The sequence below is a fragment of the Zalophus californianus genome, chromosome 9 (genome assembly GCF_009762305.2).
Source record: "Zalophus californianus isolate mZalCal1 chromosome 9, mZalCal1.pri.v2, whole genome shotgun sequence".
Lineage (NCBI taxonomy): Eukaryota > Metazoa > Chordata > Mammalia > Carnivora > Otariidae > Zalophus > Zalophus californianus.
The window spans coordinates 11,758,806-11,784,198 of NC_045603.1; the positions used below are offsets into that span (position 1 = coordinate 11,758,806).

General features: G+C 56.4%; 1 protein-coding gene across 1 annotated transcript in view; it reads left to right on the plus strand.

Annotated features, from left to right (window-relative positions):
• MYH9 (myosin heavy chain 9) overlaps window positions 1–25,393 on the plus strand; it is a 90,503-nt gene that overhangs the window by 45,882 nt on the left and 19,228 nt on the right. The window contains exons 4-20 of the mRNA XM_027592045.2: window positions 3,280–3,307; window positions 4,082–4,175; window positions 8,494–8,586; window positions 9,035–9,098; window positions 9,648–9,746; window positions 10,109–10,252; window positions 11,012–11,107; window positions 12,132–12,250; window positions 13,818–13,970; window positions 14,918–15,091; window positions 16,598–16,771; window positions 18,758–18,872; window positions 21,007–21,200; window positions 21,404–21,525; window positions 22,235–22,304; window positions 24,004–24,164; window positions 25,053–25,161. Coding sequence (XP_027447846.1) covers window positions 3,280–3,307; window positions 4,082–4,175; window positions 8,494–8,586; window positions 9,035–9,098; window positions 9,648–9,746; window positions 10,109–10,252; window positions 11,012–11,107; window positions 12,132–12,250; window positions 13,818–13,970; window positions 14,918–15,091; window positions 16,598–16,771; window positions 18,758–18,872; window positions 21,007–21,200; window positions 21,404–21,525; window positions 22,235–22,304; window positions 24,004–24,164; window positions 25,053–25,161 — 2,009 coding nt within the window. The remainder of the gene's footprint in view (window positions 1–3,279; window positions 3,308–4,081; window positions 4,176–8,493; window positions 8,587–9,034; window positions 9,099–9,647; window positions 9,747–10,108; window positions 10,253–11,011; window positions 11,108–12,131; window positions 12,251–13,817; window positions 13,971–14,917; window positions 15,092–16,597; window positions 16,772–18,757; window positions 18,873–21,006; window positions 21,201–21,403; window positions 21,526–22,234; window positions 22,305–24,003; window positions 24,165–25,052; window positions 25,162–25,393) is intronic.

A 25,393-nucleotide genomic window follows, 5' to 3' on the forward strand; every position in this document is an offset into this window, starting at 1 on the left:
AAAGGCTGTTGCTTCTCTTAAAGAGTAGAAAAACGACGATGGAAAGATTCATAGTCCTGTCTCTACCCAAGTCCCACCAAGTTAGGGACCAGGCAGGAGGGGCTCAGGGGCCTCAGTCAGGCTAAGGCCTTCATCCCGGCAAGGAACCCGTTTCCCAGAACTGGGTTGTCTCTGGAGGTTGCACTCCCGTGGTTCCATGGGGTTCCTGTCTGGCTGGCTGTCTCCTGGTGTGGCGGAAGGAAGGGCATTTTCAAATAAGCCTTCAGTCCTTATAGGCCCAAATAAGGACTTCAGTCAGAACAGAGTGGGCTGAACTCTGTGTGCTTGAGGTGACCGTGCGGGGAAGGGCCGAGAGAGTGGGTGTTATGGAGGGTCCCTGCTGGAATGCACCAGGGGTGTAGCAGAGTAAACTGAGTCAGGCAGAGAGCTTACTGGTTGCTGAGAATTCTAACCATCCCAGTACCCAGAACAGATGCTTCTGAGCTCAGGAACAAGTCAGAAGTGCTGTGAGAAGAGACACATGCAAACCAAGGACAGTGTACCTGCCTTATCCATTGCCTCGGGTTATTGTGAAACCACAAGATTACAGGCCCAAACCCACTGTAAGAATTGAGGAGACCTTTCCAGACTTGTGGGGCTACGGTGTCCTTCACTGCAGGCAGGTGGATTTGGGGTGCCAAGTGGTGGGGACAAGAGCTGAGGAAACGTGAGGGGCCTCCATCGGTTTTCCTCTGCAGAAGCATTTGCCCAAAAGAATATCCTGGCAAAGTGAAGTAAGGCTTCTTTAAAGTGTAAAATGAAAGTATGGGCGTGTTTCCTTTTAGGCTGTGCTGACCCTGGTGCTTCAGGTATTGGAGGTGAAAGGTCAGGAGAGGAAGGACTGGAGATGGTGGGGTGGATGGAGATTGCATAGAGTTTGGGGCTAGAATTGCAAATTGAAGTGCGTGCAGGCCTGTGTGTGTGTATCCACGCACATAGCTGTATGTGCACCTGTGTTTGTGGGCATGCGTGTGCATACTCATGTCTGTGTACACGTGCTCACACACATCGTATGTCCCCATGCAGTTTGTCCATGTCTGTGTGCATGTGTGCACACTCGCGTGCGCGCGCACGCATGTGTGTGTGTGTTTGTGGGCTCTGCTTCCTGTTGTTCAGCAGCCCAGCGACTGACTCCTCCTCACACAATTAGAGGAATTCCAGCCATCCCAGGGACGGGGCCTGGACAGCCCTGGGAAAACGGTTCCTTCTGGAAGGGATGGGAATGTTTCCTTTTATGGTAGCATCGCCGGCACGCGCAGGTACATTCTTGCCCACTTGTGGAGCAGTGACTAAACATGCCCGCAGCTGGGACCGGCCCTGGGGAGGTGCAGCGGGGGAGGCTAGGGCTGGGGATCACAGCCTTGCTCGTTCCAGACCTTGCTGGTCACCGCACCGATGTTAGGGGGCAGGTGATGGAAACGGCCCTGTCTCCCCCGACCCTTCGCCCCCGCCGCCTCCCTGTCCCTTCTGTCTTAGGAGACTGTGGAAGTTCCTCCAGCCTTTGCTGCAGGGTCTTGAAGGACACTGCTCTGTGGGAATGTTGAAGCAGGGGGAGTGGGGAGCAAGGTTGCTGACGGGGGCCTGCTCTGAGCAGGTCCACAGTGGTGCGCAGGGTGTGGGGTGTGTGCGTGAAGGTGCCTGGCCGAGTTCCCTTGCCCACCCCACACTGTCGAGTACTTAGGGGGCTAGAGGGAGGGCTGCCGAGGAGGGTGGGGGCAGTGATGTGAGGCTTATTTTTGTGTCGGAATGACCCACAGTCGGGGGAAGAGATGGTAGCAAATGCCCAGCCCTGCGTGCTCGCTGAGATGGGCACGTTCGCGGCTCTCCTGGCGAAGGGGCAGGTGATGGAGCTGAGCGGTGTCTGTTGGGTGTTGAACAGCTAAATCTGTCTCCTGAGGCCACGCACACAGGAAGCCGGGAGTCACTCTCCCGTTGTCCCTTCTGCAGGGCCCTGGCCAGCCAGCGGCAGATCACCAATGTTGGTTTCTGTGCAGTACCACTACTGCCAACGGTGACTAGTCCTCCGCTGGGACTCCCCCGGCGCCCCTCCCCTAGGACTCCCCCGGCGCCCCTCGGCGAGGGCTTCCGCCGCCCTGACAGTGCCGCCACCACCCATCATGGCGACCTCACGAAGGAAAAAGAAATAGCAGCCATTTGTGGAGTTCATTCTCTTTACTTGCTGGGCCCGTTTCATCTGTTATTTCTGTTTTCCAAGCTAATCCTGCCAGGGAGCCAGTAGCATATTTACTTTATGGATAGGGAAGCCCAGACTTGGGATTGAAATGCCTCATTGCAGCTCAAATATTAGTAAGTAGGCTGGTCCTGCATTCGGCTGCTCTGACCTCAGGGAGTCAGGGTGTTACATGGGGTGGGATGAAGGGGGGGTAAAGTGAGTTTGTCTTTTCAGTTATTGCTTAAAATTGGACCTCCCGCACTGAACCAGGTCAGCCCAAATGTCTTCAAGCATTTCTGTCAAACTTAGCTTTCAAAGTGTGGACGTTCCTGTACTTCCAACGCGCAAGGGGAGTGAGTTGTTTACGTCTTTCCTTGCTGACTGAGTCACAGCTGGAGACCGTTGCTGAAAGTTCCTGACAGCCAGGTCTCGAGACCTGAGTTGTCACAGAGACTGGTCAGAGGTTGTGATGCTGACAGCTTCTGTTCCTTCCGAGCTGCCCCCACGTGCCAGACACCGCAGGGGGGCTTCTCCACATCACAGGGGGGCCTGGGGCTCCGGGAACCCGGGCACACATCTGCGGGCCCACCCATGTCGTGGCCGAGGCGGCGCAGTACCCCAGGGCTGTCCCACTGCAAAGCCAGCCTTGTCTGCCCCAGCCCGCACCCAGGCGCTGAACCGGCGTTCCTTACATACAGGGGGACGGACGGTATTTACCACACCTGCACAGGCCTTCTCTCTGCCGGCCCGCACCCCCCATTCTGAGCTCACGGGGCAGGCCCCCCGCCTCAGCACTCGGTGCTGCAGACTCCTGGGGAGTTTTCCCCGAGGTGGTTTCCGAGGGGCGGGCAGGCAGCCAGGGTGGGCAGTCTGAGTTCCTGCCACCTGTGGATGTCCCTCGTCCGACTGAGGCATCGGGTCTGTGTCGCCGGCTGGTGTGCCGGGCCCCCTGCGCAAGGGCAGCAGGCCAGGCTTTCTGCTCCTGGGCAATGGGCAGCTCTTCAGAAGCCCGAGGGGGAGGCGTTTGGATCTGGCAGAAGTTAACCTGGATGTTTCCTTTGTTTCAGACCGAGAGGACCAGTCCATTCTGTGCACGTAAGTGTTTCCGTCTGGGTGGTGGAACCCCGATTTGTTCTGACTCTGAGGGCTCCTACTGAAACCCAGGCTGATGGGTAACATTCCCAGTCAAGCCCCCGCCCCCTCCTCAAGGGATGGGCCCGAAGGGAGTAGGTTTGCTGCTCAGCAGCCTCACAGCATGGATGAGCTTTATTTCAGGGCTAAGGACTGGCTCGCCCCCCTTGGAGGAGCCCGTGCACAGTGTGGGGAAGTTCGTAGCAGGGAGGGGCAGGAGGCTTCTCAACAAAGCCAGTTGGGAACGGATTGGCCCCTCTAGAGCACCTTCCTTCTGGCTCTGAACAGTGGCTTTCTCCACTGCATGGGAGCTGCTCTCCCTGGTCCTCTGAACTTAACAAGGAGATAAAAAACCCCCGTTGCCTGCTGGGGGAGTTGATGGTACGGAACATTCCTCCCAAGTGGTTCCGAAGGGAGATGTTTAAGTGCCTTTGACCTCTTGAGTCAACAGCCTAAAACTGATTCCTGAGATGTGGGGACACAAAGGCAGCCAAGTGACCAGGGCAGGCAGTGTGCATGGATGTACCGCTGTCAGGCCTCCGGAGGGCCATGGGCAGGGGCCAGAGGGAGGATTCCAGAACTTAGCACAGATCTGCCTGTTCCCATTTCTGCTGCTAGGGGTGGGTCCCTCATTGACACCCAGTAGAGCTGGCGGTGGTGCAGCGTGCGTTGGGAAAGGGACAGACCTCAGGGATTTGGCCATGTCTCCCCTGAGAACTTTCTTGGCTCTCTTGGCAGGGGTGAGTCTGGAGCTGGCAAGACCGAGAACACCAAGAAAGTCATTCAGTACCTGGCTCACGTGGCCTCCTCACACAAGAGCAAGAAGGACCAGGTGAGTGCGGGCCTTCCTCCCACGGAAGAGCCTGAGGAAGAGGCTTTAGTGGTCCGTGGTTTGGAGCGTTTTGGGGATCGGAGCAGAGGCCGGACCCACTGTCATGGTGGCTGCAGCTTGGCCATCCTGGGAATGGGTCCAGTGGTAGCCAGTCCGCTTCCCCCCGCCCCCCAGCCTCCTAACTTTCTGAGTTGCTGTGGAAATGGGAGACCACTGGGTTTTGCGAAGCCGCACTTCCTGGTGTTGGCAGCTAATTGCTGTGAGACCTCACCCCCAAGGTCGGCAGAGAGATTCCAAAACTTGGTTCTCAAGTTGATGGAAACCTGGGGCCTCTCGGGCAGGCCTGCCTTTGAATCCCCGCTGCTTGTCCCCACTGTTGAAAGGCCTCTGGGTGGACAGTCCCCCAGGGAAGAGAGGAAGGGCAACTGGCAAGTCATCTCACTTCCCTTTTTCTCCCCCTCCCTCTTGATGGATTATGGTCGAACTCAGCAGTGTCCTCGCTAGGTGAGCCTTGCACGTTTACTGCACGTTCTGCACCGGGAATGCGTGTTCTGCCCATCGTGTGCCCTTGGATTATGTAATTTTTTTCTGAGCAGCTTTTCACTCCACACCATTGTCACTTTCTGCGGCTAGACTTGTTCTCCTAGGCTCGGCTCACTGACTGTCTCGGGAGAAGGGGCGGGGTGTGACACATAGTGACCTCCTGTGCACTCTGAAATGTCAGCTCCTGCCGAGTGGGTATATGGGCCTCGTCCCCGAAGCTGTCCTCACAAACTCTGGCTGGGCGTAGAACTGCTCTGTGTGCACGGCAGCCATGAGGCCCCGTGCCGAGCCCTGACTGACACACAGTGGAGTGGGCGTCTGCTCCCCCGGAGCCCCACATGTTCTATGTCTGGACCAGATGGAGCTGGCTTGTCCCCCCCCCCCCCCAACCTGCTGCCACTGTGCCAGTCAGGAGCCATGCCCGGAACGCCCCACATTGGAGCTTCCCAGAGTTGGGGGTGATCCGTCTTAAGCATGCCCGTGTGGTGCTCTCTCTCTCTCTCTTAAGCACACACTCTTAAGCTTCCTTGTGAAATCTAAGTGCCCAAGGTGTCCCCTCAAGCCATGGGGGGGGGACCTGCGCCGTGTCTCCGTGGCTCCCCCTACTGGGGAGCTGTGTGCAGCGCGTGTCAGTAAGTAGGGGTGTGTGTCTCTTGCATGCAGACCTGGGGTGTGTCCTGCAGAACGTCCTAATGAGTACAGCCTTCTGGAATCGCACCAAAAGTAACTTCTCATGTGCCAAACTTCTCAAGACATTCTGAATCTTTTTCCGTGGGGTGTTAGGAGTTATATTTAGAAACTAATAAAGTTCTTCTTGTTCCGTCTCTCCAACCCCCCATTTTTCATTCTTTTCAGGAGGCCTGTTTCAAACGCAGAACTGTGAGGTTAGGAGTTCTCTAGCTGTGGTTTTCCTGTCTCTGAATTTGCAGTAAAATCCATTTTCTAGCTGTTTATTGAATGCCTAGTGTGTGTCTGTGTCTCTGGAGGGTGACCTTGGAGTCCCTGCCCTGGAGGACAGGAGACAGGATGGGAGACAGCAAGAACGGAAACCTATGTGCCTTCTGTCTGGGGTTCCAGATGCAGCGGGGCCACAGGCCCCGGGCACTTGGCTTGGAGACAACGGTGTGCCGGGGGGTGGGGTGATAATTGGGAGCAAACTTGTCACATCCTATGTCTCAGGTCGTAGTGTGTGACGGGCACTCCGTCCCCAACTGCAGAGGTTGAATAGCTTGCCTCTGGCTTCCGATTACTGGCTTGGGCCCTCCGTTGTGAAGGCCACTGACAGTTGGGCTGATTTCCATGCCCGAAGCCGTACAGTGATTTTCCACACACAGCTGGGGCACAAGACACTTGAACTTGGTTTATGGCCTTTGTGTTGTGGAGCCTGTCAGGGCAAACACTGGGCGAGAGCTGTCCCTTGCAGTGACCCAGTCGCTTGTCCCAAGACTGCCCCCTGGAATGTCCCAAACCTCACCTTGCCATGGGAGGGCCAGGCTTTGGCCAGGGCTGAAGGCTGGCAAGGCACAGCTGGGGGGAAGGGACTTTCCAGGTCGACATCCGTAGCCTGAGCGGTAACTTTTGGTCCCTCCTCCTCTTCCTCCCTCTGGGTTTTTTTTTTTTTTTTTAAAGATTTTATTTATTTATTCATGAGAGAGAGAGAGAGAGAGAGAGAGAGAGAGAGAAGCAGAGGGAGAAGCAGGCTTCCCCACTGAGCAGGGAGCCCCATGCGGGACTCGATCCCAGGAGCCTGGGATCATGACCCGAGCCGAAGGCAGATGCTTAACCATCTGAGCCACCCAGGCGCCCCTCGCCCTCTGGTTTTTATATACTAGTTGGAAGCTACTGGCAGAAATGCCAGCCAGTGAAGCCCTTCAGAAACCAGATGGGTAATTCCAAACCTTATGAGCATGGGCTACCAACAGACCCTCCTAACGTCATAGCATGCAAATGTTATTGAAAAATAAAGGTTTCTTCTGTGCACAGTTATGGGTCAACAAAGAATCCAGAGGTTAGCCCTCACTGTTGTGTGCATGGAGCCTGGCTCTGGCCTCTGAAGCGGCTGCTCCCTGGTTGGCCCGGCAGCCCCTTGTTCCACGGCAACAGCGTGTGGTCCCAAAACAGAGACCTTAGCTTTGCTTCCAAGTCGGGGCCGGCGGCGGCGGGCCCTGGTGGGGACCGTACTCCCATCCGTCTGTGGAAACAGGAATGGGAGTGGCTCTGCCAGCCTGGCGGCCTGGCCTGTGCTTTGAGAGGAACGTTTTAGTGGGTGGGGGTGCGGCGCTCATCCAAATTGGGCTTCGAAGGCCCGCCCAAGCCCTGTGGGTGGGGGCCCCGGGCCCCGGGACTGCTGGTGCCAAGCACACACAGATGGTCTGCTCAGTGGCTTTGACCCCTGCCCATCTACGTGGCTCTGCTGACCCTCCTTCACATATCTGTGTGGTGTGAAAACAGAAGGCTCCCAGGCCCCCGGGTCGGGGGGAGCCCTGGCCAAGGTTGGCTGTTGGAGGAGGAGGGCCTGCCCAGGCCCCTTCCAGTCTCTGACTCGGGGCTCTGCAGACGAGTCTCGTCTGCAGCAGGTGTGCCTGGAAGGCTGTACGTCATTACTCTCCTGGGAACTCCTGCTACTACCAGTTTTCCTTTTCATCACTCACAGGCAGCCGTTCCCGGAAAATCTTGGCTTAAGTCCAGCCTTGCTAATAAATATACAAAAGCTGGCCTGGCCCTTGTGTGATGTTCTTTCCCCCTAGAGAGAACCCAGGTATTAAGGTGAACGAGAGCCGAATTTTCCTCAACCAGTGGCCTGCTGGGAAGGTGATGGCTGCTTCCAGAATTGATCTAACCTGACCGGGTAGAGCTCCAAGCAAGGCTGGGGCAGGGCGGGAGCCGTGGGGGTGACCGATAGGTGTTAGGTAGACTTGAATTGGTACCTGCTTTGCTGATTGATAGTTGGGTGACCTTGGGCAAATCATGTTCTCTCCCTCGACCTCAGTTTTCTCTTCTGTGAAATGGGGCCACTCGGTTTTGCCTACCCTGAGTCTCACGAGGACCCGGGGATACGAAGGCATAAGGGGGTGTTTTGTCAACCACTCAGTCTCATGAGACTACAAGTAGAGTTCGTGGGTGTTATTGATAAGCAGTTCGGAACCCATAGTGGGTCTTGTTGACCCCCCCCGGACACCTGACATGCTGGCAGCAGGCTTGGGGGATGTTGCGACAGGGTCCTGCAAGGAAAATGCAGTGTTTGTTAGGACACGTATGAAACGAGCTGGTATCTTTTGTGGAGCTGGTTCTCTATCTCCTTGTCCTGTGAAGAGGAAAAAAAAATGTTGTTGGGTCTTGGGTGGGGCCTAGAGGCACGGAGGGCAGAGAGAAGCCATTGTATCTCGAGGGTGGGGACTCTGTGCACGAGAAGAAATGGCGCCTCTCCTTGGTTCATGTGCTGCTTCCCGATGTGTCCTCCACAGTCGGTCTGGACCGTCGCCCCAGGCTCCCTAGAGTGGGGAGAGCCACCCACCTTACCTTTCTAGGAACAGTGGTTGGTCGGACCTGGGAAGGAAGTTCAAACTAGTGAAGGTTTCCAAAGGCCTGGTGGGAAGGTCGCTCTCGAGTGACACGGGCCAGGTCGAGGCTGTCATGGCCGGATCCCATCTGGAAGTTTCTGTTCCTGGCCCGGTGGGCATGTAGACATGGCTCTGCCACTGTTCTCTGCCTCGCGGCAGGTTTGACAGCCCAAGCCACTGCCCGGCCTTCATTGCACCTCTGGGTTCCCTTCCAGGGCGAGTTGGAGCGGCAGCTGCTGCAGGCCAACCCCATCCTGGAGGCCTTCGGGAATGCCAAGACTGTGAAAAACGACAACTCCTCACGATTTGTGAGTAGTGGCCAGCCGCACCCAGCTTGTGGGGCAGGGGCTCCCACCCACAGCTTCGGCTCACGTCGCCTTCCTGGCCTGTCGCATGGAGTAGGCTGGGTCTTGCTCCAGTCTCTGTGGCTCTGCATATGTGGCCTTTTCAACCCGGCTGGCAAAAAGCAGGAGGACAGAGTGGGGAGTTACCTGCCGGTCCCGCCAATTGTCCCTTTGTAGCCCACGGCCAGTTAGAAGCCAGGGCTAGCTCCGGGAGTGGGGAACACTTGTGCGCCTCAGCGGAGGGTCGTGGGCACCTCTTGACCCTGTCCTGGCCTGGGCTTCAAGCAGCGTGGCCCTCTGAGTCCCGCGTACCCAAGCAGTGCTGGCACAGGGCCCCTGGCCTCCCAAGTGGGCTTTTGTCCCTCAGGCTGGATGAGGGGGCCTCTGATCGCTTCATCTGTCTATCCTTCAGGGCAAATTCATTCGCATCAACTTCGATGTCAATGGCTATATCGTTGGAGCCAACATTGAGACTTGTATCCTTGGTTAATTGCAGCCGGGCTGTCTGGTCTGGGGGGGAGGGATGAGACCTTGGTGGAGAAGCAGCCTGATTCCGGCAGCTGCCCCCCTCATTCGGCCTCTTGGGACGCCTCACCTGTGGCATTGGGAGGAGTACCAGGAGCAGCTCATTGAACACCGGGCCCTGGACTCAGGTTCTTCTTTAGTAGCAGGACAGAGTTGTGCCTCGGGAGGGATGGGATGATGAAGACCCTCCAGTGTGGTTCCCCGAGGGGCAGGGTTTGAGTAGGTGCTACTTTATTTCTCCCTGGCATAGGCATTATAGCCTTGCTGTTGAGAAGATACTGCTCTCCATTCCCTTGTGCGAGGGGGCTCTTTAAAGACAGGGCTCCCGAGTGTGGGAGCTGCTGTTAGCCAGGCTCTGCGCCCGGAAGGAGAGAGCCAAGACTGCTTTTGTTTTATTTTGCCATTTGCTGTCTGGTGAAGTTCAGTTGCCTTTGACAGGGGTGGGGAAAGTGGGGAGTTGCCTTCCCTCCTGCGTACACGGTTCCTTAACGTTTGCGAAGATCTTTTGGAGAAATCTCGTGCCATCCGCCAAGCCAAGGAGGAGCGGACCTTCCACATCTTCTACTACCTGCTGTCCGGGGCTGGGGAGCACCTGAAGAGTGAGTGGTGGGCCCAGCCGCCTGGCCTGTGGTCTGCCGGCCCCAGTCGGACCACACGTTGCAGTTGGGGAATGCAAACACCCCCCTTCCGAGGCCTTGGCCTTTTGTTCTGACCATGCCAGAGAAAAGCCGGGGCAGTTGAGTCTGCCTCTCTGAGTCGGGGGGCCCTGATGCTCTCAGAGGCTACATGGAGGGGAGTCTCACGCTCCGAGGGGAGAGCATTCCTGGCTACTCTGCAGTTCTGGGCTTTTCTCAGGCCTTTAGGGGTGCTTCCCATTCTCCCAGACCTTGGAGGTGGGAGCGCTGCCTAGAGCTCTGGTCACAGCCCCTCACTGACCCGCCTCGCCCTCCACCCCTTTCAGCTGATCTCCTGTTGGAGCCATACAACAAATACCGCTTCCTGTCCAATGGGCACGTCACCATCCCAGGGCAGCAGGACAAGGACATGTTCCAGGAGACCATGGAGGCCATGAGGATTATGGGCATCCCAGAAGAGGAACAGATGGGTACAGAGCTGGCCCTCCTGTGGCTGAAGGAGGGGAGGCGGGGGGCTGGTCATGGCGCCCTTGGAGGCGTTGGGGCAGCTGAGGCCTGGGGAGAGCTTCCTGTTGGCTCTGACTCTGGGGGAGGCCTGTAGAGGCCAGGAGGGAGGCCTCCAGCACGTGGGAAATGGTACCTCAGACTTGAGCGTCAGGGTTGTTCGCCCTCAGCGGTACCACAGGCATTTATGCCCAGGAGAATAAGGCCAGATGCTTACCTGCTCAGGGCCTGGGTCTTCTGCTCCATTCCTGCTTTGCCTCGGTGGAGTATGGAAAGAGGCCGGGGCTGGGGTCTTTGCATTGGTGAAGGGCGGGACATGCCCGTGTCTTCCGGTTGCCCCAGAAGGAGGGTAGAGAGGCCTTGCAGCTTTATTTTGGAAAGACTGGGGGAGAGGGAAAGTACGCCCTGTTCTCTAGCGTGAGGGTTGGAGCCACCTTGGCTCAGCCACGGGCGGTATGTGAATGGTGGGCACAGTTTTGTCTGATAGAACTTCATTTATAAAAATAGGGAGTGGACCCTGAGGCCAGAGGCATGTTCTTGGTCCATTTAGAAGTTTTGGGAGTTTTAACAGAGCTCGGGTCCAAGTAGAGGGCTGCCGGAGGCCCTGGTGATGGGCTCTCCATGGCTTGTCCTGTTCAAGGGCCCCTGAGGGAGTGACTGCCCCTACCCAGGGGCTTGTTCCAATCTCCGCCTGGTTCTGAGCTGCCTTTGATTGCCCCCCAAAGGCTTGCTGCGAGTCATCTCGGGCGTTCTTCAGCTCGGCAACATTGTCTTTAAGAAGGAGCGTAACACCGACCAGGCGTCCATGCCCGACAACACAGGTAATGCTTGTGGTCCTGTCACCTGGAACACGGGGCCCGTGGTCTGGGTTTGGATTTGCTCAGGAGAAGAAGTCTTGTAGGAATTCTAGCCAAACCTTTCTTTTTCATTTTATGTGTATTCATGGCTGGCTATTGCTCTGTTTTTGTTTTTGTTTTTTTTTTAGTTGACTGTGTGTGTGTGTGTGTGTGTGTGTGTGTGTGTGTGTGTGTGTGTGCACAAGTGGGGGGAGGGCAGAGGCAGAGGGAGAAGCAGACTCCCCGGTTGAGCAGGGAGCCTGACTCGGCTCCATCGCAGGACCCCGGGATCATGACCTGAGCCAAAGGCAGACGCTTAACCGACTGAGTCACCCAGGCGTCCCATGCTCTGTATTTTTTTTTTTTTTTTTTATAAAATATACACAAATGTGACCCTGGTGTGTCTTCAGGGAGTAAGCCTCAGAAGGAATTAGGAAAGCCCTTGATCCTGCCGACCAGGGTTTCCCTCCGTCGTTCTGGAGGCCAAACCAGTTGTCCCAGTTAGTAAAACCGTGATTTCTGCTGATGCTCCATCTCATGCGTGCCTTCCCCGTGAACATGTTAGGACCATGGACCGCTGCCATCCCCACATCTGCTGCTCGGCCACTGCCATTCCGAGTCACTGCAAATGACCCCATTTAAGCTGTCAGCCTTAATGTGCCCTTGTTGGGGCTTTTGAAAAAACGTAACGCGCGTGTTTGGATTGTAAGAGATGTTGCGCCCCCAGCTCCTCCCTGTCCTGTTTGCGGGTAGGACCCACTTCCCCACTCACCGTGTGGCCAGGGATGTGCAGAGGAACTGGCCCCGGGCCCCCAGTGAGGAGGCACCACGGCCACGGGGTCTGAGGGGAGAGCTGGGCACTCTGCGCCCTGCTGAGGAAGGGCCCGGAGCCAGTTGTCCTGGTAATGATCGCTCAGTTACCACCTCTCGGTTGAGCAGAGGGCCTTGTTCTCTCGGGTTTAATTGAAACTTCTCACCCCTCCCTTCCTCACTCTTTGAAAAATCGCAGCTGCCCAGAAAGTGTCCCACCTCTTGGGTATCAACGTGACGGATTTCACCAGAGGGATCCTCACCCCACGCATCAAGGTGGGACGGGACTATGTCCAGAAGGCTCAGACTAAGGAACAGGTATGCCCTCTGGCCAGGGATTCGGGCTGCCTCCTAGCAGGGTTGCTGCAGTGGCCAGTTGGGGCCCGCTCCGGGCCAGTGCTGTGATAGGCACCTTGCCTGGGTCCCTCATTCGGTCCTCGCAGCGGTTCGGGGAGCAAGGTGGTGTTTACCCCCCAGTGAGAACATGAGAAAACTGGCCCCAGGGAGTCAGGAGGCTGCCCGAGGCTACTGGCTTGGGAAGGGCCGTGGTTACATCGCGCCCCTTTGCATCGAGTTGACATTGAGACTGATGGGTCGGCGAGTGTGGATGCATGTCCTGCTCAGGTGTAGAGTGAAGCAAGAACTCGTTGCTTTCTCTAGCACAACTCATTCAGGTGCCTGGATGGCGGCACCCACTGCCCTCGAAGGCCGTGCCAAGCGGCTGTCTCTCCACCACCTGCTGTCTCGTTGCCCGTGGTGAGAGACAGCCCTTGGCTGCGCTGCATCAGTGGGCCTGCCTCCCCCAGGAGCTGGGGTCCCTCCCCAGCCGGGCCCCTCTGTTGCCACTGGTGGTGGGCGTTTTTAAGGTGCTATACTCCCACCTCTCAAAAATACTTTGGAGTCCACATTGATGAGTCCTTTTGCCTAGGGCTGCCGTCCACGGTACCCCACGTGGCGGCTGTGGGCCCGCGGGCGACGCTCCACAGAGCCGCCCCGCCACAGCCAAGAATGCGGTTTTCAAAAGACAGTGTGCATAATTATTACCAACTGTTCATTTCCCTAATAATTAAAGAGCCTTTATTTTTGCTATTACGAAACTACTATGTGAATACTTCAGATTCAGAAAATATAGAAAAATCTAGAAAAAGAAAAAATTGTCACAGTCCTAACCAGTGACAGGTATTGGGCAGCTCTTTATTTCCTGCAAGGTTTTTTCTTTTTTTAATTTTTATTTTACTTGTTTATTTTAAGTAGGCTCCATGCCCAGTGTGGAGCCCAACGTGGGCCTTGAACTCATGACCTGGAGATCAAGACCTGAGCTGAGATCAAGAGTCGGATTCTTAACCGACTGAGCCACCCAGGCGCCCCCAATGCTTTTTCTTTCTAAAACTTAGTTGTCACCCTGGCTTTTTTTATTGTGGAACCGTTCCAGCATTTGTAAAACAGGACAGTGTAATGAGCCCCAGGTGCCTGTTGTATGGGCAGCTTCGAGTTGCTGACCCCCGGCCGGTCTTGGCTCATCACTGATCTTAGTTCCCCGCCTCCCCCATGGCATTATTTGAGGGAAACCTCTTACACCTTATCACTTCTTCTGCAGATACCTCAGTGTGTCCCTATTTATCCTACAAAGGTTTCTGCAAATGTCTAAGTACTTAATGCAATGCCTGTATTGTTGGGCATCTAAGTTGTTTCAGTTTTGTGTCGTCATAAGTAACATTGCAGTGACCGTATTTGTGCGTGAAGGTTTTTTCCCTGTCCTCAGGGCTGTCCCCCTGGGGGAGGGCCCTGCAGGTGGAGTGACTGGAGCAAAGGGTTACGAGGTTTAAAGGCTCCTTTGCCTGACATTCTGTCCCCCTGGGTGTGTCCCCTCCCTCCCCCACCCCAGGCTGACTTTGCCATCGAGGCCTTGGCCAAGGCCACCTACGAGCGAATGTTCCGCTGGCTGGTGCTGCGCATCAACAAGGCTCTGGACAAGACCAAGAGGCAGGGCGCCTCTTTCATTGGCATCCTGGACATCGCTGGCTTCGAGATCTTTGATGTGAGCTCCTCTCTCGTGCTCTCTTGGCCACCTTCTCCCTGGGCGTGGAGTCTTCTTGCCTCTGGCCCCGTGGCAGTCCGAGTGGGCCAGCTCGTCCCTCGTGTGGAGACAGGGCACATCAGTTGGGCATATTTTAAGCTCCAACAGGCACACCTGTTCCCTAGTGGCAGTGCTAAGAGAGAACGGGACCTTTTAGTGGGTGTCCTGGGAGCCTTCACGGGTAGGTGCTTTTTGAGATTTACTCTTTCAGTGACTGTTTATTGAGGGTTGGGACAGGACACTGTCTTCTGCCCATGAAGACTGAGGTCTGGCTGGGAAAAATGATACTTGCAGTAGATCAGAGGTTCTTAACCTGGGGTCCATGGCAGGTTCCAGAGAGACCATGAGCTCGGTGGGGGGCCGGGGGGGGGATTACCTCTAGTTCTCACTAACGTCTCATTGACGTGATGCGTTTCTTCTGAATTGTGAATTAAGCAAGATACACAAGCCACAGTTGCCCTGGCAGCGCCCGGGGTCTGTCTCCAGTGGAAGTCAGATGCTTTCCCATCACAGCAGTGGTGGAGATGTTGCGATGTCCTTCACGCTCAAACCCCTGGAAGTTAGGAAGCCCGCAGCTTGTGCTTATTAATAAGGAAGCACCATGTATTGGTATGGCACAGTATTTAGATAATTATATTTCAACATAATAGCTATTTTATTCATTTTCAAATTTTGTTCCAAGAGAGGCTTTACCAAACTTTTAGAAAGGTCCATGGGCCCCAGGCAGTGAGGAACCCCTGCTCCGGGTTTGATAAGGGAAGGCACCTGCCCGTCTGGGCTCCCCGGGGGCCAGCACTGAGCTGCCCAAGGAGGTCCATCCTAAATACCCGTCCCACTTCCCCGCGAGAGGCTGCGGCTTCATGGTGGGAGGGCGGGCACCCCTCTGACGTGGCTCTCTCTCCTTGCAGCTGAACTCCTTTGAGCAGCTCTGCATCAACTACACCAATGAGAAGCTGCAGCAGCTCTTCAACCACACCATGTTCATCTTGGAGCAGGAGGAGTACCAGCGTGAGGGCATCGAGTGGAACTTCATCGACTTCGGCCTCGATCTGCAGCCCTGCATCGACCTCATTGAGAAGCCAGTAAGAGCCAGACCTGCTCAGACCTCAGACCTGGCTTGTCAGTCGTCCCCTCGGGAGGTGTGGGGGGCGCCTTGCCTCCCACTCCACGTTGACTTGGAGTGTGGGGGATTGTGTCTGGTTCCTCTCCCTGTCGATGCCGCCTGCAGGAATAGGCCCTCGGACTCAGATCCGGGGCCTGGGGGCCTCGCCCAGCTGCCAGCCCGGTGGGGCTGTGGCTGGTGCCCAAGTATCCTGTCTTCAGTCCCAGAAGACCACCCAGCGTTTACCTGACGGGTGGGCTCAACAAGCCTTTCTTTGTCTTAAAGAAACGGGCTTGCTGGTAGTCATAGCATCCTGTCCTCAGGTGCTTTTGCTGCAGCGTGGCATTGGGCAGACCTAGGGTGATGAATGCTGCTCCCGGTACAGGTGCTGAGTCTGCCCCCCTTTAGGACTAACTGGGCACTAGAGCTTCTGTCCCACAGCATTGGCTGTTGGTGGGAGGTGGGAGCCAGAGAGCCTTCCCCTTTTCCTTCACTTTGTAGCGAATGCTCTTGCAGGTGTGGTTGGGGTCATCTGCTTGTGTTTTAGGTTGGACAGGATGTGCTCCTTCATGGAGCCTGAGCGGTTTCTTGTTCTGGGTTATCTCTCAATTGAGTTAAAGCACTGAACTCACATCTTCCCAGAGCCCTGAGCTGCTGAAAATGGGTACAACGAGAGTTACACCGAAATGCCAGTTAGCTGGAAGATCTAGGGGGGGAGTTTGTGCATTTGGAAGTGTTAGTTAAGGTTGGGGGCAGGGGTTGAAATGATTCATGATCCTAACGTGAAGCAGTTTACTTTTGTGGTGAGTTTTTCTTAAATCACATGCGTTTGCCAATGAGCCAGATCCCATCTGGCTTTGAGTCTCATCAGCCAGGCTCCACAGCATTTCAGTCTGTCTTATCAATTCATTGTCCTGCTGGGGCTCTGGGGGCTTCCTCGGAGGACTTGCTCAAAGTCTCAACATCTCACCACATCATGGTGCAGATACGGTGTGGGGGGCAGTGTCTCAGGAGTGGCTCCAGGGGGGGCAGGTGCCTGTTGAGGACAGCTCCTGGGCCTGCGGGTCATGGTGCACATCCGTCAAACCTACCAGATGATTTCCAGGGCCCTAAGCCAGAGGAACTCCGTGATGGATCACCTGGTAAAGTGTATCAGCCACAGCCTAGACGTCAGAAGTTTCTTTTTAAATTAGAACCTTATTATTTTTTAAAATGGGCTCCATGCCCAATGTGGGGCTCGAACTCATGACCCTGAGGTCAAGAGTCACGTGCCGTACCCACTGAGCCAACTAGGTACCCCTAGACTAGAATTCCTGAGTTAAGTTCTGCTAATGCTTCTTTTTACCCTCCCTGTGGGGGCGAGTGCCACCTATCCTCTGCTGAGATTTCTGGGGATTCTGAATCCTAACCTCTGGCCTCTGGTGAGGGCAGGGACGGGGTGGGTCCCCGTGTCGTGCTCACCTGTGTGATGCTGTGTTTTTCCCAGGCAGGGCCCCCTGGCATCCTGGCCCTGCTGGATGAGGAATGCTGGTTCCCCAAAGCCACTGACAAGAGCTTCGTGGAGAAGGTGGTACAGGAGCAGGGCACCCACCCCAAGTTCCAGAAGCCCAAGCAGCTGAAGGACAAAGCTGATTTCTGCATCATCCACTATGCAGGCAAGGTGAGGCGAGCACACGCACGGCTGGACCTCGTCGGGGGAGGTGGAGGTGATTCTGTCTAGGCCGAGGAGCTGGGCAGCCCTGCGGGCGGGGCAGGGGACAGTGCCTGTCCAGCGGGGTGCCTCGTGGCAGGAATCAGCATTCACACGGCACTCACACCTCACGGAGCCCCATCCTGTGCGCCGTTGTACGAGCAGCTCGCAGCAGTCTTGTACGGTGCTTGGACTGGTACTCGGGTCTTGTCATTAGGTGCATTTTCCGGGCGCAGAAGGGAGATTTGTGCTAAAGGCAGACGCTGGAGTTTGAATTAGAACCTTGCCACTCGTCAGTGGTGTGACTTTGGGCCAGTTAACCTCTCTGAGACTTGGTCACCTCATCTGGAAAATCAGTAAGCACCACTGTGCAGTGTTAGGTGTATTCAGTGAGCTGGGGCAGCCTGGTGCTTGGTGCAGGTCAGTGCTCTGGGTGGGGCCGCTCGGCCTCCGCACGCCTGATGTCGCAGCTGCACGTCCGCAGTGTCCTGGACTGTCGTGTGCATTCAGGAATGCTTAGCAGCACTCCTGGCTTCCACCCACCAGAGGTCAGTAGCACTCTCCCTAGATGTGACAGAAAGGTCTCTAGACGTTGCCAAACAGGGGATGGGGGCACAGTGGCCTGGTTGAGAGACACCACTGTGGGTGACAGCTTCGTTAAGGGCCAAGGATGCCCAGCGACAAAATGGCAAAACTGCTCTCATCCCGAACTGAGGAGGGGTGTCCCGAGTCCACAGAGATCTGTACTTAGAATAAAGCTGGTTTCAGCAAGTTCTGTGTTCCTTGCTTTGAAGCTCCTAACGGTTGCAGCCAGAACACGTGATGAGTCGGGCCAGGCGAGCCTTGAGCTCTCACGGCTCTGGAGCCGCACCTGGTCCTCGCCCTGGTCCTCGCCCTGGTCCTCGTCCGCTGCTCCTGCAGGTGCTGAAGCACACAGCTCTTGAATTTAAAAACACCCACTAAAAAACCAAAAAAAACCTCCAAACCAACCAGTCCCGTTCCTATAGTTAGCTAAGGTAATGTCCCTGAGCCTACATTTCCATCTCTATCTTTGTTAGAAATGCACGGGCAGAGCTGCTCACAGGGCTCTTACTGCAGTATTATTTATAATGCAAAACACCAGTCACACCGCAAAGCCCATCGGCGCGAGCCTGAACTGTGAAACTGGCCGCGTGCATCCACGCCTGGGCTGCAGGGCAGCAACCGAAGGGACAAGTGTGCTGGCTGTGCGCAGGCGTCCAGGTGGCCAGGACGCGGTCTCGGGGGCTTCGTTGCCTCCCTGGAGGTAGCAGGAAGCCAGCATCACACACCTCATCGTCGACGGCAGCGCACCTGTGGGAGAACCTCCAGACAGGGCCGTAGAGGAGCGCCGGCCCCAGGACGGTGGTCGCCTTGCGCCGTGCTGTGGGTTAGGAAGAGGGAGGCCGAGGTGGCCTGCACTCGGTATCGTTCTGGGGTCTTTGCAGTGAAAGTGCAATGGATTACTCATTAAGAACGTATGTCAGAAAATAAGAATAATACAAGCTCAGGGAAAACTCGGGCATCCTGAAAAGATAAAGCAAAAATCCTTGCCCTGTTAATTAAAAGGAATAGTGTAACATTTTGGTTTTGTCCTGCCAGGATTTTTCTTCCTTATGTGTATATTACCTAAAAACAAACAAACAAACAAAAAAATATAAACAGGATATTCTATTATATCGCCACAACCCAGATTTCTCAGGTAGTCCCCCATTGCTGGATATTTGTGTTGTGTGTAGGTTTTCCCTGTTCCGCGTCCCACTGCCGAGAAGTCCTGCTGATGCCCTGCTGCCCTCCTCACTCATTTCTTTGCGGGGGAAGGAAATACCAGGTCAAGGGGTGTTGGTGTTTTTAACTTTTCCGCCCGTGGGGCCGGCTGGTTTTCGGAGCACTTGTGTCCCCAGAGCAGCCTGTGACTTGGGCCCCCAACTCTCGCAGGTGGACTACAAGGCCGATGAGTGGCTGATGAAGAACATGGACCCCCTGAACGACAACATCGCCACGCTTCTGCACCAGTCCTCCGACAAGTTCGTCTCAGAGCTGTGGAAGGATGGTACGCCCTTTGCCCCCCACCCTTGCCTCCCCGTGGCCGTGGCCGGCCTCTTCTTGCCTGTCTTTGCCGCGGTCCCGGGATGAAGGCCGGGCCCCCACCCGTGGGAATGCCACGGCGGCCCAGCGCCTCCTCACACGCGTGTCTCGTCCTGTGGTTCCACCTCTCCACGGCAGGCTGGTGGCCCAGGAGTTCTTTTTCCTTGCTTCTCTCGGTTCCTCCTTTGCCTCTGCCTGGTTTTGCTTTAACCTCTCTGTTGCAGAGATGCAGAGCACTCAGAGAGCCTATTTCTATCAACGCTTTCCCATTCTCCACCTAGAACCAGGTGACTGGCCACCCGGAGTGCTGACCCTTGTGTGTGGTGCATCCAGGGCTGTGTGGGGGCACGCTTCTACCGAGTGTTCCTACCCTTGGCTCTTCCTGCCTGACTGTCCCTTTCCTCGGTCTGCCCCTGGCTTGTGGGCAGGCTGTCAATCTAGATCTTGGAGGGGGGGGGGCAGCATAAAAATTCATATTCTCAGAGCTCCACCCCCTGAAGGCGACACCATCTTGCTGCTTGAATGGCTGTGGGCGTCTTAGCATGAGTTTTAGGAGTCCTTTGCCCTGCTGTGTGTATGTGCACCCGAAAGCTAAAAGAGCCTGTGTGCTTTCGTTCGGCGCTCTCAGCAAGGGCCTGCTCCTTCTGGGCCAGGCCTCTAGGGGGCAGGACGCGCTCACCTGAAATAGCCGGTTATCATGGGGCACATTCACCCTTCCTCTGAGCAATCGTAGTGGCCTTCACAAGCCACCCACTCCCAGGAAGCCTTCCGTAGCCAGTGAAATGGGCCCTGGGTGTGTGAGGTCAGAAATGCCTCCCATTTTAATTGACCGGTTCAGCGAGTCTGTCCTCGCACCCGGCCCCTGTCTTGAGCACCTGTTCTTTTTGCTGTCTTCACATAAATCCTAGAGATCTGACCACAGAGGAATAGGAAACAGATTTTTTGTCACAGAGTCCTTAGCTTTTACAACCAGGAGCAGAAGCCTTCAAATTTAATATTGCCTTTTGCTTAAAATGGACTTCCAATCACCAGCCACTGCGGTTGGGTTTGCTTGTTCCTTTGCTTTCACCTCGGAGGAAGCGGTTCCTTCATTGCTCTGGGCATGTGCCACGGCGCTAAGGGCTACTTCCTGGGAGGGCGTTTGAGATGATAAAGACCTGTGAGCTAGGAGACCCAGCAAGACACAAGAGCGGGAAGGGGTCTGCAGGCTTTTTGGGACACATGCTGATGTGTCTGCTCCTGATGTCACATGCTGCTCTAGGCCCCCAATTTATTTTACTTTTAAAGATTTTATTTATTTGTCAGAGAGCGAGAGAGGGCACAAGCAGGGGCAGGGGCAGGCAGAGGGAGAAGCAGGCTCCCTGCTGAGTGTGGGACTCGATCCCAGGACCCTGAGATCATGACCTGAGCTGATGGCAGACGCTTAACCAACCGAGCCATCCAGGCTCCCCTAAGTCCCCGATTTAGAGGGCTCTGCACGGGAGGCCTTCCGACAGTGAGGGAATCATCCAGAGTCCTAATAACCATGGTAGGTAGCTTTACAGTTCCCACTTTCTAACTCCTAGCTCTGTGCCCTTAGGTAAAGGTCAGTGTGAATTCAGGATACTGGTTTTTTTTTTCTTAATGGGACTGTGGAACTACAGGATTCTGTAGGTCAAGTTTTAACACCTCCTTAGAGCCAGCCTAGTGAAGTAGCCTCGCTTGCTCTTTTGAGATCTTGTTGCAGCTTTATTACATCTCTTTGGGAACGACCTTGCACAGTGGGCTGAAGATGGGTGATAGGAACGTGGGGTTAGCCAGTGGACCACCCCACCCCGCTGCCCAGTGGCCTTGCAGGCTCTCCAAACCCTTTCCCGCCTCCTGTTCACAAAGTCAAGTTTTTTTTTTTTTTTTAAATTTTTTTATTCTTACTACAAAGTCAAGTTTGCTGAACGTTTGGAGTTGACCTTAGCTCTCTGTGTAGATTCTAAGTAGAGGCGGTCTCACTGTTCTGTAGTCTCTCCTCCTCCTGTCTGGGTGTGTCTGTCTGTCTCTCCTGTCCCTCCCCCCCCCACTAGGACCACTGGGCATTCATGTGCTTTTTTGGGTGGTCTCTGCAGTGGACCGCATCATCGGCCTGGACCAGGTGGCTGGCATGTCAGAGACGGCGTTGCCCGGGGCCTTCAAGACGCGGAAGGGCATGTTCCGGACGGTGGGCCAGCTTTACAAAGAGCAGCTGGCCAAGCTGATGGCCACGTTGAGGAACACCAACCCAAACTTCGTCCGCTGCATCATCCCCAACCACGAGAAGAAGGTGCGGGTGCTCGGCCCCTGTGTGTCTCCCTGCACAGAAGTGGTGCTTCCCCACGCCCCCACGCTGAGAGCCTCGGCGAAGGCTCCCACTCCCACTCCCGGGGGCGTTTACCCTGCTGAGTCGGGAGGGGCCTGCCCTACCTTTCTCCGTCCACACCGGGCACCAACGCAAGACCACCCGCGTGTATTTGTTTCTCTCTCCAGGCTGGCAAACTGGATCCCCACCTGGTGTTGGACCAGCTGCGCTGCAACGGGGTCCTGGAGGGCATCCGGATCTGCCGCCAGGGCTTCCCCAACAGGGTGGTGTTCCAGGAGTTCCGGCAGAGGTGAGCCGGGGCCGGGAGCCTGCCTCTCCTGTGGCGGGCCGTGTGAGCGAGGGAGCGTTTCCTCATCCCCGTACAGCTGGGGTCTGGCCGGCTTGTCCTGTTCCTTCTCTGTATGAGAAGGGGTTTCCCCGTCTTGTTATCTTGCTGGCTGTCACCCCTCATGACTCGGGGGCCTGGCACTATTCGCTACCATTCGAGGATCTTGGAGGAGAAAATAAAGAGGAATCAGCCGGGGGCCGGGGTGCTTGAAGAACTTTGTAGAAATGGAGGTCCCAGAGCCCTGCGGCTGCTTGCTGTGTGTACAGAGCGGGACATCGATGACACGGTCCTATGTGCCATTGCCGGCATGATGCAGCCCTCTGTTTCTGGGGCCATCCTACTTGTCAGAGGCCCCTGCAGCGCCTCAGGGGAAAGGTGGCAGATGCGGACACCGGTCAGTTCGCAGTTGGTGAGCCCAACCTAAAGCTTGCCCCCGAGTGACCGAACAGTCCAGTGTGAGTTTCCATTCACGTTCTGGAACAACTGAAGCCTTTCTGGGTCATTCTGCCTAAGGAAAGAGCAGGGTGGGGTTTGCTGAATGTCTTCCTTCCCTGGGAGACTCTGTGAAGGGATTCCTCTGTGCGCTGACCTGTAGGGATGGTCCTCTCTCCCGTGCATCCCAGGAACCCGGGCACGGGGTAGACTGACCAGGCTTCTTGTTCTTCTTCAGGTACGAGATCCTCACACCAAATTCCATTCCTAAGGGCTTCATGGACGGGAAGCAGGCGTGCGTGCTCATGGTGAGTAGAGCTGCCGCCTCTGCCTCCCGCTGCGGGGGGGGTGGGGTGCGCACGCACATGGCGGCGCCCGTGTGCCTGGACGCGGCCTTCTCGCTGGTAGACGACTGCGCTGTTGTCCTGCCATTGCTCCAGTCCTGATGCTGCTGCGCGCCCCGAGCGGCGGCCCTCTCGGCCCTGGGATGGTCAGGGTTGGCGTGCGGGACCAGGCCAGTGCGGAGACTAGCGATGCGGCCACAGCAGGCTCTGATGGGAGCCGGTCCCTTCCTTTGGGGCACATTCTCGAGCTTTTGCACTCGTATCTCCTTGGATTGTCACGCTCAGCGTGGGTGGCAGGGGGCGGCAGCCGGCCTGGAGCATGGCCCCCAGCCCCCACAGTGCCTGTTTCTGGACATTTCTTTTCAGCCCTTTGAGTAGTGCCTGATGTGCAGCAGGCTCTTTGAACTCTGCTAGAATAAATGACAGCCCCCGGTGGCTCAGTGGCCAAGCTGGGGCCGGATTCCGCCCCGCTCCCCCCTGTCCTGTTTCCTACTATATAGGTGTCAGATTGTTCCTTATGTGTCCAGGGTGAGTGACCCCTGCCTCCTGTTGTCTTTCCTCTGCATTCTTTCCAAAGAGGAGAGAGGATGGGTTGGGGAGTTGTCAGAAAGAGAAAAGGGAAGAAGGGAGTTGACACCTCCTACGTGGGAAGCCCCGCATTAGGTGATAGGGAGGTGGGGATGGGAGGGAGGAGACCACTCCCTGCTGTCCAGTGCTCACCAGCCCTGAGCCCGTGGGAAGGAGGGCGTGACCAGGGAGGGCGTGTGGGCCACCCATTCTCGAGGCTGTCCAGGTTAGGGGTGGGGCAGGGAGGGACGATGCCCGTGCTGGCTCCACCCGCCTTCTTCCCTGCTCCTCCCCTGGCCTCTCCAGGATGACTGGGGCCTTTTGGGGTCCCCGAAGCTTGCTCCGATCTCTCTTCCCATTCCAGGCTCTGCCTTTTCAGAGCTTGTTCTGAATCCTTGTCTCCCAGGAGGACAGGCGGACAGGCAGACCCTTGCCTCGGTGGGTCAACAAGAGAGCCCCATACTGTGCCCAACCGCTCAGTGATGGTAACGAGCACTAATTCTGTTCAGTCCGCAGCACGTGTTGCCCTGTGCCGAGCTCTGTGCTCTCCCGTTCAGTTCTCACAGCCATACTGGGGACGAGGCACTATTACTTGCTTGATTTCTTCACTTTATTCTAATTAAAGAAAGCATTATTCTCATTTTCCAGCTGCGGAAGCAGGGGCTCCTCCTAGAGGTTATAGCCCCAGGTCACGTAATTAATGTTTGGTCCTGGGCTTGGCCTGAACTGGAGCGTGTCCTAGTCTTGGTGACGATAAACCACCTCTGGTTTAAGGGTGGCACAGCCGGGCACTGGTAGACCGTGATGGCAGTGCATGGAGGCAGGAGGTAGAAGGAGAGAAGACCCTTAGGTCCTTCTGATGTCGAGGTTCTGTGTTTTTCTGCAGTCTGATGCGTACCCTGCTCTGTGCGGGAAGCCCCCAGCCCTTCCTCTCAGCATCCTCTGAGCCCCGCCTTCTTGGGCTCCGGGGGACAGGCTGCCCAGCAGAGAGGCAGCCGCTGACGGACAGCCTCTCTGGGACAGACTGCTGGCTTCCGGCGTTGCTCCGAGGGTCCCGTGGTGGCACGTGGTGAGTGGGCTGTCTGCTCCCGTCTAGATCAAAGCCTTGGAGCTGGACAGCAACCTGTACCGCATTGGCCAGAGCAAGGTCTTCTTCCGGGCTGGCGTGCTGGCCCACCTGGAGGAGGAGCGGGACCTGAAGATCACAGACGTCATCATCGGGTTCCAGGCCTGCTGCAGGGGCTACCTGGCCAGGAAGTGAGTTCTTGGAGGGGCCCGCCTCCGCCCAGCCTGCCTGTGCTCGGGCCCTTCCCGGCTTTCCTGCTACACAGGGGCACTGACGCTGGTCGGGGGTCGGTCTGAGGGACACCCAGGTGGAGCTCTCTGCCCCCTGCTTTCTGGATTTAGGGCTGAGGTTTAAAGTGACCGGCTGGGAAGCGGGTGACTCTGGGCCTGATTTGCCTGCCCCAAACGGTCCTGCGTACCAGTATTCTTCCCTGTGTCCCTCGTGTGGGGATGATGCCCAGACTGTGTCCCCAGAGTCCCCTGTGCTCCCGGGACAGGAGGCCGTCCTCGAGTCCAGAGCAGCTCCTTTGAGAGTGGGGCTCACCTGCCGCAGGACAGTGGGTGTGGTGGCTGCATGTTGGTCTCCTGAACCCCGATACCTGTGCTTGGGGCCGTATGTTACATTGTGAGCTGGGAACGCTGGGAAGCGGAGCATGGCTTTGTGGTGTTAGGACCAGTGGAGCCTTCATGTATCCCAAGGCCCCCCAAGTTGACACCTTAAGCCCACCTTTGCAGGACATCAGCTGCTGACATTTTGCCACCAGTCAAAGACCACTGAGGGAGGGTGGCAGGAGAGTGGGACACTGAAGTCAGTACGTCTCCTGAATGACCAGGAGTCACACTGGATGCAGATCTAATTCACACAGGGGCTTTCACCCCGTGAACTCACTTGCCCCTTGGTGACCTAGGTCCTTGTCACCCTCTGCGGGGTCACCCATAGGACTCGCCCCCAAGGCCAGGCTCCTTCCCTACACTTGTGTCTTGAGGCGTCTCAGGCGGGCAGGGGTCAGCTCTCCTGGAAAGGCCTCCCGTCTGCTGGAGGTGTGCGGTCCCCTGCCCTGACGGGGTTCCTCTCCCCAGGGCCTTTGCCAAGCGGCAGCAGCAGCTGACAGCCATGAAAGTCCTGCAGAGGAACTGTGCCGCCTACCTCAAGCTGCGCAACTGGCAGTGGTGGAGGCTCTTCACCAAGGTGGGTTCCGATGGGCCTCCCTCGCTGCGGCCCCACAAGCGCCCTCAGCCTTTGTTGTGGCGCAGGGACAGGCAGGCCTCCCGCCGGCCTCTGGGCGGGACTCCAGGGCCCTGGGAGCAGGGTGTAGCCTTGGCCTCTACCCCCCGCCCCTGGGCATGCCCTGCGAGGTCGGGGTCCAGAGCGTGCACGCCGTGGCACGTGTCTGGCATGGACAGCCTGGCCACCGGGCCTC